Source organism: Dunckerocampus dactyliophorus, chromosome 5 (assembly GCF_027744805.1).
Source record: "Dunckerocampus dactyliophorus isolate RoL2022-P2 chromosome 5, RoL_Ddac_1.1, whole genome shotgun sequence".
Taxonomy (NCBI): domain Eukaryota; kingdom Metazoa; phylum Chordata; class Actinopteri; order Syngnathiformes; family Syngnathidae; genus Dunckerocampus; species Dunckerocampus dactyliophorus.
This window is the reverse complement of record NC_072823.1, coordinates 25304507-25321886: the sequence shown is the minus strand read 5'-3', so window position 1 is coordinate 25321886 and position 17380 is coordinate 25304507. Positions and strand designations below refer to the sequence as shown.

At 45.4% G+C, this 17380-nt stretch overlaps 3 protein-coding genes across 8 annotated transcripts; 2 read left to right on the top strand and 1 right to left on the bottom strand.

The window, feature by feature from the left end:
• Nucleotides 1-1056: 1056 nt before the first annotated feature.
• glsl (glutaminase like) lies at nt 1057-6762 on the top strand. The gene is made up of 21 exons (XM_054776901.1): nt 1057-1356; nt 1503-1603; nt 1815-1861; nt 2096-2216; nt 2293-2425; nt 2534-2600; nt 2668-2780; nt 3708-3837; nt 3946-4007; nt 4089-4252; nt 4325-4383; nt 4458-4502; nt 4561-4619; nt 4713-4779; nt 4882-4932; nt 5141-5317; nt 5548-5679; nt 5750-5842; nt 5918-5979; nt 6047-6187; nt 6309-6762. The coding sequence occupies exons 1-21, from the start codon at nt 1304-1306 to the stop codon at nt 6385-6387; spliced, it is 1956 nt and encodes a 651-aa protein (XP_054632876.1). The 5' UTR covers nt 1057-1303; the 3' UTR covers nt 6388-6762.
• A 212-nt stretch (nt 6763-6974) lies between these two features.
• Nucleotides 6975-9864, top strand: prr5l (proline rich 5 like). Of its 4 annotated transcripts, none has more exons than XM_054776695.1 (9): nt 6975-7158; nt 7530-7663; nt 7993-8073; nt 8237-8285; nt 8352-8406; nt 8466-8560; nt 8639-8776; nt 8866-8980; nt 9334-9864. In XM_054776695.1, the coding sequence occupies exons 2-9, from the start codon at nt 7545-7547 to the stop codon at nt 9657-9659; spliced, it is 978 nt and encodes a 325-aa protein (XP_054632670.1). In that variant the 5' UTR covers nt 6975-7158; nt 7530-7544; the 3' UTR covers nt 9660-9864. The 4 variants fall into 4 exon arrangements, with proteins under 4 accessions (XP_054632670.1, XP_054632671.1, XP_054632669.1 ...); XM_054776696.1 differs by having other exon boundaries at nt 7503-7663; XM_054776694.1 differs by having other exon boundaries at nt 6975-7663.
• Nucleotides 9865-9901: 37 nt separating this feature from the next.
• LOC129181493 (GRAM domain-containing protein 2A) lies at nt 9902-17251 on the bottom strand. 3 transcript variants are annotated; one of them, XM_054776764.1, is made up of 12 exons: nt 16373-17251; nt 15827-15928; nt 15324-15381; nt 15147-15219; nt 14957-15096; nt 14789-14887; nt 14507-14578; nt 12358-12417; nt 12062-12197; nt 11923-11995; nt 11747-11830; nt 9902-11679 (listed from the first exon to the last, which is right to left on the bottom strand). In XM_054776764.1, the coding sequence occupies exons 2-12, from the start codon at nt 15913-15915 to the stop codon at nt 11637-11639; spliced, it is 927 nt and encodes a 308-aa protein (XP_054632739.1). In that variant the 5' UTR covers nt 15916-15928; nt 16373-17251; the 3' UTR covers nt 9902-11636. The 3 variants fall into 3 exon arrangements, 2 of the variants coding, with proteins under 2 accessions (XP_054632739.1, XP_054632740.1); XM_054776765.1 differs by lacking the exon at nt 14507-14578; XR_008570443.1 differs by lacking the exons at nt 9902-11679; nt 11747-11830; nt 15827-15928; nt 16373-17251 and having other exon boundaries at nt 11974-11995; nt 12062-15060; nt 15324-15808.
• Nucleotides 17252-17380: the final 129 nt, after the last annotated feature.

Here is a 17380-nt window from a genome sequence, read left to right as displayed (position 1 = left end):
TTTGTTGTTGTCAAAATGATCTATTTTGATTGTCTTATGCCTAATTCAGGTGTTATTTTGTACAGACAGGTTGTAATAGTTTTAAGGTGGTGTCGTTTATAGTTGTGTACAGTTAAACTCTTGTTACTTTGAGTCCAAATTTGGCATCTTTAGTAGCAATGGTTGTGCAATTACTGCAATATATAGTACTGTGGTCACATAAAGTCAGGGATTCTGCAGGATTAGTTGAAACTGATAAAATTACTTAATTATGCAGATCATTGTAAGGCGAGTATTAAAGTGGTAAACTATATTAAATGTGTACATATAATGTTCTTATCAATTACAGTAAAAGCGCTGAGATTATTGATTTGTTGGGTAATCTCCCAGAGGATTTTAAGGACTTTTGTCTAGTTCTCTGCAAATACCAGAATTTTCTCACATTCACACTTGTTAGAAGATGATAAACATTCATATTTCAAATCGTTTTTGGTGTGGTATATAAACATGGCTGTATAACTATCAACTTAAGTTGACAGAGAACTAGAACAGATTTCAAAAGCAGAAAAAGTGGCCTTAATTACACACTCCCGTTTTGTAAAAACGTTAAAAAATTTTAACATTTTTTTTTTAAAGGATTGGGGGGAGGGTGCACTCTGCGGGTACACCAGTTTCCTCCCACATTCCCAAAACATGCATGTTAGGTTAATTGACGACTCTAAATTGTCCATAGGTATGAATGTGAGTGTTAATGCTTGTTTGTCTATATGTGCCCTGCCATTGGCTGGCCACCAGTCCAGGATGTACCCCGCCTCTTGCCCGAAGTCAGCTGGGATAGGCTCCAGCATACCTACGACCCTAGTGTGGATAAGCGGCATAGAAAATGGATGGCTGGAGTATGTGGAGGGCCCCAATGACTAGGTTTGCCTTGGCCCCCAAATGACTAAATACACCCCTGTGTAAGGTTATTAATAAATGTGGCAATACGGTTCAACTTTTCCAAACAGTGGGCACTGAGTTGGAAGTGTGACTTAAATGGTTATTTTGATGAAAAAAATACTGCAGTCAATGTCCTAAAAATGTGCAAATACTGCATAATGTAATCAGTACAACAGGGAAAGGTAAGGTAATGTAAAACCTATTTGTTATTTATAGGTGTGTGTGTGTGTGCATGTGCGTGAGTGTTTGCATGTGTGTGCGTGCGTGTTGAACTGGGAGTGTCTTGTCTCCTCCGTGCTCGTCATTCATTACGGAAAAAAAGTGCAGACTGCAGACACACAAACTCAGGCTATCTACACAACAACAGCATCAACAAAGTGGAGTCATGGAGAAGAGTCCAAATGCAGAGAGACATACAGAGGACACCGCCTGCATGTGGTGAGACATCTACGTTTGTTGTCCTTCGTGTCTTTAACACTTTTAACATGTGTGTACTCTATGTCAGGACATGAGGGTAGGACGTGGCAGTAACACAAAGACCACACACACAGGCATAAATGGGGTTGACGTATGTTGTGTTGTAGTTTGCAGAGAAGTTCCTCTCTCAGACGTAAATGGAGGAAACGATATGGAGGTCTGGATGGAAACAAACTTCTAGAACCTGAACAAGACTTACAGGCCACAGGTATGTGTGTGTGTGTGTGTGTGTGTGTGGACCCTACAATTAGCGACCAGTGAAGCATGTTACAGTGGGTGGAGTCTGTTTCTAAATATAAATCACCACAAAGCTGCTGATTGGCTGCAGGAATGTTTGCACCCGCCCCCTCACATCCTGTTGCCCATGTATTATGTGTGCGTTCATTTCATTTCATTGTCGTTTTTTGTGTTCTCTGCAGAGGAGGCGCACAAGAATGATGACAAGCTGAATAGCGCTGACAACCAGGTGGACTTGTCTCAACACAACACACACACACACACACACACACACATTAGCGTGATCAAAGCATAACTTCACGACACTTTCAGACATGATTGTTTGCTACGCTTTGGCCCAAAATACCACGAGTATTCACACTGTTTTTTTCTTCAGTTCAATTCAATATTATTAGTGTTTATTTACATGTTGCCAAGTGCTATGCTAACAGTAGTATGCTTAAGTGGTGTTGTCGTTTCCAAGCTTACGGCACCACAACCAGCTTCCCGGATTCTGATCCAGAACCAACTGCAGAGTTCAGTCCAGAAGCCCATTAGTCTGGTCAGTCCTGGAGCCGCAGGTGCATCTGGAGCGTCATGTCCAGGTAAAAAGAACACCACCAGGTTGTGCAGACTTAGGGCATCAAAGGACCAGCTCAAGACATTTTGGTATCCCTGTAGTGGTTCCGGTGTCAGTCAGGGGTGGTTGCCAGAAGCCCCTCCCACCCCAAGCCATGGTCCAACCAAAGGACAGGTGCCTGCAGGTGGCCCAATCCTGGTGCCCTCCCCAGCAGACTCCAACCAAACGCAAGGCGTAAGTCCTCTTAGAAATGACTACAACTCCCAACAGAGCTGGTCTGACTTGTGTGTGTGTGTGTGTGTGTGTGTGTGCGTGTGTGTGTGTGTGCGTGTGTGGTTTCAGCGCAGCTGACGTTCTCTTTGACACGTTCGCCTGCGACGGAAGAATCAACACCAATCACTTCTTTGAGGTACTTTGAGGTCACATGACCCCTGTCTGTCTGCTAAAACATCTTTACCGTCATCATCATCCGTCAGGCCGTCTGGAGTTGTGGTCTTCACCGGTCTGACTCACGGCTCCAGGACTGTTTGTCCCTCCTCAGGAAGCTTCAGGACTCCGAGGCTTGTGTAGACAGAAGCACCTTTCACAGGTGCGCTTCCTGTAAACCTCCTGTCTACTTCCTGTACACAGCCTCAACACTTCCTGTAAACTTCCAGTATACTTCCTGTACACTTCCAATTTACTTCCTGTACACAATATGCACTTCCTGTACACGATATGCACTTCCTGTACACTCTATTTAATGTCCACTTCCTGTATACTACCTGTACACGTCCTCTACAATTCCTGTCTATTTCTTGTGCACTTCAAAAAAACGGTCTACTTCCTATACGCTCCATCTACTTCTGGTACAATTTCTGTCCACTTTCAATCTACTTCTTGTCCACGTCCTGTCCACATCCTCAACACTTCCTGTAAATGTTCTGTACACACCCAATCTACTTCCTTTTCACGATATCCACTTCCTGTCCGCTCTTTGTCTACTTCATGCACAGTTATTCTACACTTGCTGCCCACTTCCTATCAACTTCCGCTTTCCTTCCTGTATACACCCTGTACTCCCTGTATACTCCCAATTTACTTCCTGTACACAATATCCACTTCCTGTGTACTCCCTGTCCTCTACAATTCCTGTCTATTTCTTGTCCACTTCAAAAAACCTCTCGTCCACTTCCTGTGTACTTCTTTTACGCTCCCTGTTTACTTCCTGGACAGTCCCTGTCTACTTCCTGTCCACTTCCATTACAATTCCTATACACTTCCTGTCTACTTATTGTTCACGCCGTCTACTTCCGCCACAATACCCGTCCACTTCTTATCTACTTTCTGTTCACTTCCTCTACACTTTCAGTTTACTTTCTTTACAATTCCTGTCTACGTCTTGCTTCTTGTCCACTTCCTGTACATGCCATCTATCTTCCGGTCAACTTCCTATGTGCTTCACCATTCCTCCACCATTCTTGTGTGTGTGTGTGTGTGTGTGTGTGTGTGTGTGTGTGTGTGTGTGTGTGTGCAGGTGCGTGACAGGTGTGGTGTCTCTCCTGATGAAAGTACTCCAGGGAAGACTGGTGATTCCGGACTTTTCCAGCTTCACTGAGGAAACACAGAAATTGTTTTCGCGATGTCGTCAGCTGTCGTGTGTTCAGGTCACGTACACACTCTAAAGGGATTGGGGGAGCCGGGAGGTGGGGGGGGGGGGGGGGGGGGGGCAGCGCAGTGCAGGTCGTGAAGTCAAAGATTGTCTATGTCTTCAGGACAAAGACAACATGGACACTGTCAAATGGGCCGTGTCTGTGTGCACAGTAGACGGTCAAAGGTAACACACACACACACACACACACACATGTAAGTCACATGACTTCACAATGTTCATTATGTGTGTGTGTGTGTGTGAAAGGTTGTCGCTAGGCGACTGGGCTACGTCCCTCCCACTGGGCGAGCTGTCATGGCCGCTGGTGTACGGTGTGGCAGTGGAGCTGCTGGGCTCCCAGCTGGTCCACAGGTATGTGGGCACGGAGCCGTATTCCTTGCGGGAGTCTCCCTTCTCACTCAGCAAAGCAGGTGAGGATGCACCTGAACGACATTTTAACAGTGCTCCATGCGACCCGCTGATGACCTGTGACCTCACGTCAGGAACCCCTCACAGTCCACTCACGGAGACCGGCGCCATTGTCACCGCTTCCTTACTGCAGGTATCTAAACTCCGCCCACATGCTTTCATATACGCCGTCACTCCAGCGTCAGTGTGATGTCACTTCATGTGCAGCTGCCGGGACGTCTGTGCGCTGACGAAGAGGAGAAGTACGACTCGGTGAGTTGATTGATTGATGTCCTGGCTGATTGACTGACTGATTGACGGCTGGATGCAGGTGCTGAACGTCATCCAGAGGCTGTGCAACAAAGAACACGCCAGCATTAACTGCGCCAGGTGCGTACACACCAACATCACGTCATACAAGAAAAGAACCTCATGAATTGTATTGAAAATGGCCGACAAAGCGTATGTGTGTTTGATGTCCAGTTTTCAGAGCAGCAAGAACGCCAAAGCGCGGCTTCACGCACTCGGCTTCTACCTGCAGGAGAAGAAGGTGAGCATCCTGTACACACCATGGCCGCCTTCTTTATGACCACCATTATGCTAACCATCATGGCCGCCACGCTGACGCCACACATCCTGTCCTGTGTGACAGTGCTTGCCAGAGAAAACAGATGTCAACGCCGCCTTGGACCTGCTGTTGCAGGTATGACGTTGGACAGTCAAAAAACATTTTATCAACCGTAAACACTCTAATTAATGATTTGGAGTGCATGAGAAAGTGGTAAGGAAAACATAGCGCTCTTTGACCTTACGTTTGACCTTATGAACATGCATATTGCACAACATAGTGGTTAATTGAATAAAGGTGTTAATTTGAGCGTTTACGGTATTTCCCGTTGTCATGTTGGCAGTGTTCCTCCACGGAGGTGACGTGCGAGTCGGGCGCAGCCATGGCAGCATCGCTGGCTAACGGCGGCCTCTGCCCGCTCTCAGGAGACCAGGTTCTATCACCAGCGACCACTCGGAGCGTTCTGTCCGTGATGCAGGTGGCCGGGATGAAGGACTACTCCACCGACTTCCTCTATAAGGTCCCGTCTCCTACTTGACGTCTCCAGTGGTCAAAGGGGGCGTTTTGATTGGTTATCAGCTAGCATGTTGTGCTACGCAACACAGCACATTAGCATCACAAAACAAAGAAAAAATAAAGTGAAAATAATAATATTATAAACAAGTATTGTTTATGAGTATGAGTATTGTTTACGATACCATATTAGTGCTTATGACTTAAGCTCATGCTAATGTTAGCATGTTTTCGCAGGCGTCCATACCAGCCGTGTCCGGCAGCCATGGCGGACTGCTTGCCGTCATTCCCGGCGTCCTGGGCCTGATGGCCTTTTCTCCAGAGTTGGACGCCTATGGAAACCCATGGAGGGCGGTCCACTTCTGCCAGGTGGTGATCACACACTAATCACAGACACTTTGTACTTCCTGTCTGTGACCTTTTACCTTTGTGCCAGCAGGAGCTGGTGTCCACCTTTCAGCTCCACGCCTTCGACATCAGGACGCCTTTCCGGCAGGTTCTGGCCTACAGGCAGTGGAAGGCAGAATCTGAGGTGAGTGCTGTCTCTCCAGTGTGATCCCAAACTAGTCCATGAGGTCCTCAAAGGCATCCATTGGTGTCCACGCAGGGTTACCACATCATCAATGTCCTGTTGGCCGCCTTCAAAGGAGATGTTCGGGCGCTGCAACGGTAAATTTGAGCTTCTCTGCACTTCATCTTCACACTGGCTATCAACCCCATCCTGTGTGCCCAACAGCTACTTCCTGTCTGGAGTGGACGTAAACGCTGTCGACTATGATGGCAGGTCAGCGCTGCACTTGGCTGCTGCTGAAGGTCACACGGAGGTGATCCGCTTCCTGCTGGAGAACACAGGAGCCAATCCCGCCCTCAAGGACAGGTGAACACTATTGTGGCACTTCTGAGACTATCGGTGAAAGCTAGTATAACATGGGACCTTTAACGAAACAACAAGTTGGCATCAGTGACATTGAGTGTGATGCAGTCCCTTGTGCCACCAGGTGGGGGAGCTCTCCTCTACAAGAGGCCAGAAGACACAACAGAGAGGGGGCGGTCCAGCTGCTGCAAGCAACCATGTGATGCTTCCAAACTAAACGACCTCTGCCAAGGCCCAACAAACCCAACTCATTGGGATCAATAGAAAACAGAACCTTTTGAAGGTTGCACGTAGCCAACAGCAGGGGGCAGTGTCATATTTGTAACAAGTCATTAACACGTGGATCTTGTTTTTACAGAAGTACATTTTGCATTTTGTCTGGTTGCCATGACATCTTTTTATCAAGAGCACGTCACTGAGGGAACAAGATTGAATTAGTCTGTGAGTCGACAACAAACTGTGTTTGTGTTGTCAATCTAATTAGGAGTAAACAAGATTTGAAATAAATGTCTTGTTGATTTTATCTTAAGACGTGTGTGAGCAAAAGCTCACCGGAAGTTATAAAAACGTTTCACAATAAAAACAAACATTTCATCACACGGAACGACTGATTCTTGAGTCTAACATCACGTTTACAACACGAACGCCACGTCCAACTACCACGCATCAGTAAAATAAAAGTTAATATTTTAAATCTCAGGTTATTTCGGGCTATTTCACCAGTGCTAATTTTATGATGAAAGTATGCAGCGGAAGTGTTACTGTGTAGCATATGCAACTTGTTAGCCACCAGCCTCCCGCCACTTGGACTGAAGCTTGAAGGAAGCGACGAGAAAAGCGACTCTTGTTGTTTTGTTCTGCGGAAAAAAGTCACCAACAACTTAATGAAGGTGGTCACGTGACAGTTGGCGCCGGAAGCGGAGCTTCATGATTTCGGTTTGTGACGTCATGTGATAGACGAGGCGGGGGGAAAGGTGAGTTGAAACATTCACGTGCGGCTGCTGCTGCTGCTGCAGCTTGATGCAAGCAAGCAAGCAAGCACGCCAACGTAGATGCAAAGTGTTCAAGAGAAGGAATCGAGCTTCTCGAAACAATGCGATGTGAGTTTGTGTTGTTCACGTGTCACGACCTGACGTCATATGGCGTCATAAAACACATCACGAAGCAGACATATAGCAGAAGAAAGTGCACGCCAAAGTAGACCTGATGGAGTACACGCAAAAGTAGACAGCGTCAGACCTCCCAGAGACAGGAAGTAGTGTTTGTAGTTTCAGTTTCAGCAGCATCCACCTGTCTGACTTCCTGTTTCTTCTTCCAGTTACTTTGTGGTATTCTACCTTTGAAGGTTCGGAGGTCCACGATGGGATCCTTCCGACGCTCCAGGCCTCGATTCATGAGCTCCCCGGTTCTGTCGGACCTGGCCCGCTTCCACGCCAGCTCGGCTGCTCCACACGTGGCCAACAGTAGTGTGTGGAACAGGTGACAACTTTGTTTTTACAGTACTTTATTTTGAAATGTGTTGTTTGTTGTGTCCTTGTGTGTGATTTGTGCTGTAATACAATGAAACGGCCCATCATGCCGTCAAATTAGGATTTCCTGGTGAGAAGGTTGGCCTCGTGGATGTTTCCTGCTCTGCTGCAGCAGTGAGAAGGATGTTTGGCAGGAAGTGGCAATGACAGCCGGGTCACTTCCTGTCACGCATGCTAACGGTTAAACTAGTTTAGCTTAAGTTTGTTTGCTCCTTTTCAATGACTTTTGACCTGCAGCGCTCAAAGTGTGTGTTGTGACCGCTGACCTCTGGTCTGCAGTGTCCAATCAGCAGTGATGAAGGTGTTCCAGGGCGGCGCTCTGCAGGCTAACGAGCTGTATACGCTTAACGAGAGCATCAGGTGAGCTCATCTTCTTCTTCTTCTCACCTCCTTTTCCACAATTGCAATGTGCTAACATGCTAAGGTGTTGTTCACAAATGTATTGAAGCACTACTAGCCAAAGTACATTACACTGAGATTACATGTCATCTAAACGCCACTCTGACGGCCGCCATGTTGCCAGGTGGCTCCTTAAAACAGAGATGGGCTCCTTCATTGCAGATTACTTCCAGGTACTTTCACTCCCTTTGCACTTCCTGGTTCTTGGAGGAGGAAAAAATTTTTTTTTGTCATTTCAGAACCAGCTGCTGACCGGAGGCCTAGCTGAGGTTCTGGATCGGATCTTCATCTCTGGTGAGGAGTGTGACATCAACATATTTTTTGCCATGGTAACGACCTGTCCCGTCCTGCAGGAGGCAAAGAGCAGCTGGTGGTCTTGGCCGAGGCGTGGGACCGCTTCTTTACGGAGACGCTGCCCACCCTGCAGGCCATCTTTTACCCTGTACAGGTGAGGTTCGCTTCCTGTTAAGACTGGACTTGTCTGATGAGCATGAACCTGTGTGTGTGTGTGTGTGTGTGTGTGTAGGGTCAGGAGCTGTCTGTTAGGCAGATGGCTCTGTTGGCCTTCAGGGACTTGGTGCTGTTGAGGCTCCACCTAGAGGACATTTTGGCAAGTGCCGCCTCCGTCCCCCCGAGCGTCACACACATGCTGCTGGTTCTCCAGGTATTCTAGAACCTTCTTTTTGGATGTGAGTGTCAGTTAACTTTCTTCAGAACATCTTGCGAGTGTGCGCATGTGCATGCGTCCTGCAGGGCATTCACGAGTCCGGCGGTACCAGCGAGCGGTACCAGCAGCTGGAGCGCCTAGTGGCCATGGTGGTCTCGCCGTACCTCAGCGACGTCCTCGCAAGAGAGCGCCAGCCCTCAGGTGAGTGTAACAGAACAATATGGACTCAGGAACATAGGAGCAGCTAGCCTGTTAGCATCTATTAGCACATGTAATTCTAATAATTCCACTAAAGTTTGTTTTGTATGAGGCTGCCTGCTAGCAATGTGGCTAGGTGGCTGTGCTAACAGGCTCAGGCCAAAGGAAAGTTCCAGGAATTCCAGGAAGCAGACGCCACAAATAAACACACCAGCTTTGGTCAAGAGGATCACAACTTTGAAAAGTCGCATGTGATTAAAGTCTTAAATGCTCGAAGCAGGCGGCTCGCTTAGCAGGCTGTCATTTTCAAAGTTTGTCCGCCTTGTAGTAGTTAAGATGTTTTGTTTTCTTCACAGAGTGCCAGCATCTGCGGTGGTTGCTAGGCGACGGATTGCAGCCCGACGTGACCCAGCCGCCAATGTGTGAGTGCTCCTCTCTGGCGACCCTGGTGGAACAAGAAGGGGAGAGCTACTTGGATAAGTCTGGCGGAATGCGGCGCCACACTGTGGCCAACGTCCACGCCGACGTGCGGCTGCTGTCTAGCAGGATGCATCGTGGAACGGAGGCAGACTGCCCGGACGTGGTCGTAACTGTGGCCTTCTCAGACGAGGCCGTCAAGGCCAGACGGTTCTGCAGCCAACCCGATATGAACGAGTCGCAGAGTAGCGGCGGTAGCAGCTAAGACAGGAAATAGACTGGGATTGGACAGGAAACGGGAAATGAAAGGACAGCTTTCAAAATAAAACTGCACACCTGCCACCAAGCTGGTGAATGTAGCATAGCATGTGTGGACTGAGCTACGTACATGCCAACCAGGGATAGAACAGGATGTTTACTATCAACTTCCTCTTTTAGGAATCTTGTTTTGGGAAAATAAAGATGATTCTTGAAGCAAACAACAAAACCTTTTTATATTTTCTCTCGTGTTTTATTGTGAAAACAAACATGTTTTGATTGATTTGACAGCTTCATGACGGGGGGTGTAACAATGTTTGGCAGTAGCAGGAGGGAGCTTGACATTTGGCATCTCCTGTGATTGACTGGCGACCAGTGTAAGCCTGCCTTTCAAAGTCAACTGGGATAGGCTCCAGCTCACCCAGTAGCCTATCCACTGAACGGTTAACTAGTTAACTAATTTGCCAGTACATGACCTTCGACTTCCAAAGTGAGTTTAGCGAGCCTGGCGCTGACCCCGTCTTGTAATCCGATTAGAGCCGGCTCCACGACGTCAACGTGAAGCTCAGACGGGATCAACTGGTCAATTGACATCTGGCGTCCCCCTGTGGTGAGTTGTAGCACTTTATCGGCCACGAATTCACTGTCACATGTAGTGCAAATTCCAGTGTATAAGCCGCTACTTTTTTCTTAAACTTTTAACCCTGCGGCTCATACAGCGGTGCAGCTAATCTATGGCTAAATTCTAATCTTGTGACATCTCCTTTACTTTACAGAACTACTACTGGTTGTTCAAATACTGTGCTACTCGCGAGTCAGTGAGGAAACTGTAGCTCTTACTTTCGCAGGAGCCAATTGCGAGCTATGAGTGAACTCACAACAAGCTTGTCAACCCATTGGAAATTGCAGGAGGTCATTATACATAACAGTATAACATGATAGCGTGATTCATCACACAGCAACTTAACACAATAAAAGTATACCTCAGATATAACCAAACGAGTAATACGTGTTTAAAATGAAAAACATTTTTTAAAGTTTTCCCATAAGGCATTGTGTCTGAGAAACTCATTTATTGGGGCGCTGCAATGACGTCATCCTCCCTCTGGTGGACAGAAGCGCATTGCAGCGCCATCCATCTATGCTGTTTGTCGTCCAATGAACTCGTCTTCTGGTAGTAATGCATTATCAATAGATTGAATGTAGAATGGTTGCCGTTTGTTATTTTATACTCGTATTGGTACATGTAATGTACCTTTTGAGTGTTAAATTGCTGTGTGATGAGTTTAATGTTTGTAAGATGACACCATGAGTCAGAATGTATATTATATATATTATATATTGTGTCATAGCTCATTATTGGCTCCTGTCAAATAAAGAGCTGCATGGTCCTCACCACAGTACATCATTTTATGACGTGGATACGTGCAGCACATACAGTACAGTATACTGTATGTGGTTTTGCCTCTAAATTTAGTGGGTGTGGTTTATCCATCCATCTTCTATGCAGCTTATTCTCACTAGGGTCGCGGGTATGCTGGAGCCTATTCCAGCTGACTTTTGGACAAGAGGCGGGGTACACCCTGGACTGGTTGCCAGTCAATCATACCTATGGACAATTCAGAGTCGCCAATGAACCTAACATGCATATTTTTAGAACATGGGAGGAGTACTCCACACAGAGATGCCCAAACGGAGATTCGAACCCAGATTTGGCCAATCTCCTGACTCTGTGGCCAACTACTAGGCCACTGTGCGGCTTATACACCGGAATTTACGGTATTTGCCATGATTTGTTGTGTTGTTGACACAGGCTTGCATGTTTGCCTTTGTGTTCACTTTAAATAACATATATTGTTAAATAATCTCTGCTCACTATGGTGACGTTGCTATGCTAACCAGTCTGAGAAGCGCGACGCTCGGTGGCGTCTCCTAAAGGTCAGTGTGTTACGTGCCGGTCATCGCTCCCTAATTGGCTCGCTGGTCAAGTCCTCTGATTGATCGCCCAGCAAGGCACCTCCCCACACCTGCAGGGGATGACAAGTCAACACCTGTTTCTGAAGGATTGCAGACCAAGATGACAACGAGGTGTACCTGTGTGTGAGGAAGCTGAGCTGCTGCTCCAGACGACACACTCGGTAGGCGAGGTAAGATGACGACAACACCAAAACCGTTACGCTACACACACACGCACACGTAGTAAATGTGGGCGGAGCTTGATGTTAACCGTTACTTCTGTACATGCTTAAGTTGAAAGAGCTTCTACTCACAGCAGAATGAAGACTTTCAGCAGCTGCTTCTCCTCGTCACTCACGCGTGGAATAACGTCTAGATGTTCTGCTTCTACACACACACACAATTAGGCAGGCAGTGTCCTCTCAGTGTTGATTGACAGGTGGATGGGCCTACCAGTCAGGGTGTGTACCATGAAGGGCGTGTCGGGGGCGTGGCCAGGAGGGGCGTCTCCTAACAGGTCAGGAAGAGACGAGGAGACAGTGGGAAGCGACGGCGTCCTTGTCCACGGCGCAACTTCAGGAAACTCATCCTAACACACACGTTTGGCATCATCCAACATGCCACAAGACGGCCATGACTCAACGTTATCAAGAAGTGACCCCCCAACATGGAGGAACACACCCTTTGACCTGTGTGACCAACATCAGCTGGTCACGTGACCTATGATGTCACAAAGACAAAGACGTTACCATGGATAACGAGCTGGGTTCCTCCAGGAACTCTTTCACACTCAGACTTTTCCCGTTCACCTGGAAAACGCACATATTAACATGAGCATTGACACATGAGAACATGAAGATATAACACCAATATGACACATGACAACCCGAGGATGAAACATGAGAATGAAATTTGAGACATGATAACATGAGGATTGACACATGAGAACATGTAGATGGAACATGAATATGATACTATGACAACCCGAGGATCAGGATGGAACATGAAACCTTATGGATGTAATTTGAGAAAGTGATGACAAAACATGAGAACATGATGAGGAAACATCAGGATGAAATCAAGTACTGAAACATGAGGCTGGAACATGAGAATATCAGAATGAGAGGATAATGAAAAGGGGATGAAACGTGGGAACATGAAGATGAAAAATGAGAATGTGACCATGAAACATAAGAGCATGAGAATGAAATTTGAGACACAATAGCATCGGAATGGAACATGAAAACTGAAGGCTGTAATATGAGAATGTGACATTGAAACATGAGAACAGGATGAAAAACAATGTTAAAAGCGTGAAGATGTATGAGAATAGATATTCCATCGTGAGGATAAAATATATGAATGGGAAATATGAGAATGTGAGGGTGAAACAACAGGATGAAATATTAAAACACGGAGATGAAACATGAGCGCATGAGGATAAAAACATAAAAATGAAACACGAGAACATGAGGATGGAAAATGAGAATGGAAATTTGAGACATGATACCATTGGAATGAAACATGAAAACTTAAGGATGCAATTTGAGAATGTGACGACAAAACATCACGATGAAATAAAGTACTGAAATGTGAGACTGGAACATGAGAATGAAAAGGGGATGAAACGTGGGAACATGAAGATAAAATATGAGAATGTGACCATGAAACATAAGAACATGAGAATGAAATTTGAGACATGATAGCATCGGAATGGAACATGAAACTGAAGGCTGAATATGAGAATGTGACGTTGAAAAGAGGACACGATGATGACATCAGGATGAATTACAGTGCTAAAAGTGTGAGGATACATGAGGATAGCTATCCCATCGTGAGGATGAAATACATGAATGTGAAATATGAGAATGTGAGGATGAGACATGAAAACATGAGGGTGGAACATGAAAACTGGATGAAATATTAAAACATGGAGATGAAACATGAGAGCATGAGGACAAAAACATAAAAATGAAACATGAGAACAAGAGGTTGGAAAATGAGAATGAAATTTGAGACATGATGACGTCAGGATGGTACACGAAAACTTAAGGCTGTTATTTGAGAATGTGATTACGAAACATGAGAACATGATGATGAAACAGGATGAAATGCAGTATTAAAATGTGAGGCTGGAACATGAGAATGAACTATGAGAATGTGAGGATAATGAAATGGGGATAAAACATGAAAACACGAAGATTAAGTATGACAATGAGAAGATGAGGATGGAACATGAGAATGGAATCTGAGACACAATAACATCAGGATGGAACACAAAAACTTAAGGATTTAAAATGAGAATGTGATGATGAAACATGAGAAGAAGGTGATGAAACATGAGGATGAAATACAGTATATAAAACGTGAAGCTGGAACATGAGGATGATATTGTATATGAGAATGTGAGGATAATGACATGGGGAGGAAACATGAGAATATGGAATGAAATATGAGAATGAGTAGAATTAAATGGGGATGAAACACCAGAACATGAAGATGAAGTATGAGACCATGAAATATGAGGCCATGAGGACAAAACATGAGAATGAAATTTGAGACATGATAGCATCCTGATGGCACATGTAAACTTAAGGTTGTAATATGATGAAACATCAGGATTCATGAGGACAGATATTGCATCATGAGGAGGGAATATGAGAATGTGAGGATAAGACATGAAGATAAAATTTTAGAATGTGAGGATGAAACATGAGAACATGTGGATGGAACATGAAAAGTGGATGGAACACCAGAATGAAATATTAAAACATGGGGATGAAACATGAGAGAATGAGGATGAAACGAGGATAAAACATAAAAATTAAACATGAAAACATGAGGTTGGAACATGCATGTGTCATGTGGCTTGATGAGGAGTGATGGTGGCGCACTAGCCTGCAGGTGAGTGCAGATCCTCCTGAGGACGTCGTACACATTGTCCCTGGAAAGTAACGACACAAACACGTACTGGACACACAAAGTCAACAACAACAAACATGAGACATGACACCATTGTTTAAACATTAGTCTTTCTACAAGCTCATGTTTGCAGATCAACCTCCAAAGTGAAAAGACCCATTGTGGAACAAAACTTGAAGTTCAACCATCATATGAGACATCAGCTCCTGGGAACAATTGCTGTGAAAAGAGAAAAACTTCTGTTTGAAGTCAAGTCACCTTCTGTCCCGTATCCATGGTGATAGCCAGGCCGTTTGGCACCAGGCCTGCTGTCTTGTGTTTTTTTACCAGTCGCACTGAGACCACCGGAATACACACCTGCACACACACTGGTCAGATGTCAATAGGTCGGGTGGTGGCCATGTGGCTTAGTCTGACTCCTCCCACCTTGATGTCCTTTCCAAAAAGGTTGGCGTAGAAACACAACCAGTTTCTGGAGATGTAAAGACGACCTTGAAGGAGGATGTCACGCAGCAGCGCGCACGAGTACACTGCGCGCACACACACATACACGTGCACACACACATCTGGGTCACTGTGTGATACCCCAACCAGAACTGTGACCAGAAAAAAGTACCTTTCATTAAGAGCTCATCTTTAGGGACCGTCTGAAAAAGTTTGTGGTATTGACTGTTGTACTTGTTCACCGTCTAAGCACACACACACACACACACACACACACACACGTCAATATACACTACACGGCTAATGTCACATATTGATTGACTGATTGATTGTATCATTGTTGACTTACTGATCCTCTGTAACACTTCTTCACATCCTCATATGACAAGTCATCAATCACATGGAGCCTGCAACACATACACACACTTCAAAACCAATCAACATGCAAAATAACAACTTGTGTCTGTCTGTGTGTGTGTGCGTGTGTTGTGGTTTGGTGCACTGAAGGGCAGCGTGTGAAAGACACCATTGTCCACAAGACGCACACAACACTCATGCACATGTACGTGCACAAAGCTGTAATTATGCAAGTGGTCCAAGTGGGACACAGGCAACCGTGCTGAGTTCAATGCCTGCTACAACAGTGGGACAATCCGACATCTGTGTGCTTAGTTCAGTGTTTGCAAATGGAATTAGTGTGTGTTGGACATAACACAACACACGGCTTTGTCACGCTAATGAGGGGGCGGGCTCATGACCAGCGGGAGAGGATGTCTTTGAAGACCTGTCAAGGAAGCAAAATGCAGCTAAGTGCCCTTTCAAAATAAAAGTATTTCTGATGCAGTCACATGCCTGAAAGGTAGGGACACATCCTCCTCTCTGGGGGGCTCCAACACAGGGGGGGGCAGGACTTCATCACTCTGTTCCAAGATGTCTGCCATCCCCGCTGCAGGACTGCAAGGTCAGAACACTATTCATTTTAGGTGATGCACTGTGATTGGTCAGTCAGTGAAGCGGAGACATCTGTTGTCGTGGCAACGCTTTTGGATAAGGCAGAGGACACATTCCAAGCCAGGACCATTGACATGCACCACCATGGACCACTGAGGACCAATGGGACTGGTCTAAATATGTCAGGATAATGATGACGACAGCAGGGGTCAGAGGCCATCCTGCCACACACAGGCATGCACATCTAAGTAGAACTTTTCTTTGCACTTCAATCAAAAATGTTTAACTGGGTGTTTTTTTTAAAACGACTATTAATCACAAAAGTCAACAAGAAAGTTAGTTTCAATCCAATTGAATGCGTATTTACTATTTACTGATCTTTTTAGTCACGTGACACTTACCGGGTACGATTAACACTGATGTCATAATTGTCACCCTCATGCCTACCTTAACTTTTTCTGCAGTCTTCACTCAGAGCCGCTTTCGATTCTCCGAGTGCTGCGGCCCCTCTTCGAGTCCTTCTTGATCATCACACAGGAAGTGCAATGAAGATGGCTTCAAAATAAAACTGCTAGCAGACAGCCAACAGTAGGGGACCGTACAGTACTTCAAAATGTTTTTCCCGACCGCAAACAGGTGACGCTCAAATGAGCAGCAGCACCTCTAGGTGGCCATTAAAGGCAAATTGCTGCAGGACACACGATACAGGGGTCACCAACCACATCTTCCGCAAGTTCTTTAGGGGAAAACTTTAAAATTGTCTGTAAATAATTACATAACATTTTTGGTAAATGTTTATTTTAAATGCGATGATTTTATTTGAAAAACAATTTACAAAGACATTATCGGTTTACTCTGACGTCACATGGGGTCAAATTGGGGCTCACGCGATCACGTCGCTCGTGCTTGTAGAGTCCACGTTAATGAACCAAACTGATTGTTTGTTCGTTGGAAAAGTTGGTTGTTTCGTCTTTTCGGATTAAAATGAAAAGTAACTACAGTCCTCGACATGTACTACAATGGGATTTAAGACGTTGCTATTCCGGTCCGAGCAAGTAAAAACACACTGCTCATGTCACCCACATTTAGCAAACCAAGCTGTTATCGTCCGGATGGTGAGTCAATATTAATTTTGTGGTTTTAATTTGATAGTGTGCTCTTCTTTTGTATACATCAGTACATGATAAATTGATTACTGTGTTACATTACCAACAGTCCGTGGGCTCAGACAGGCTGGGGATCGCTGCTGTATGGTAGTGTTAGACTTCTTTTACATTTTATTCATATTTGTAAATAACTTTAAATTACAATTTTGGAAATATTGTTTTATATATTTTTAGGTGACTTTACCTCAGAATTGAAGATCACCACCAGCTACTTGAAGTTTGTTGAGGCACATCGAAAGTTACGAGAATTATTCAGCAATTTCCACAATGGTTGTAGCTATGGGCCACA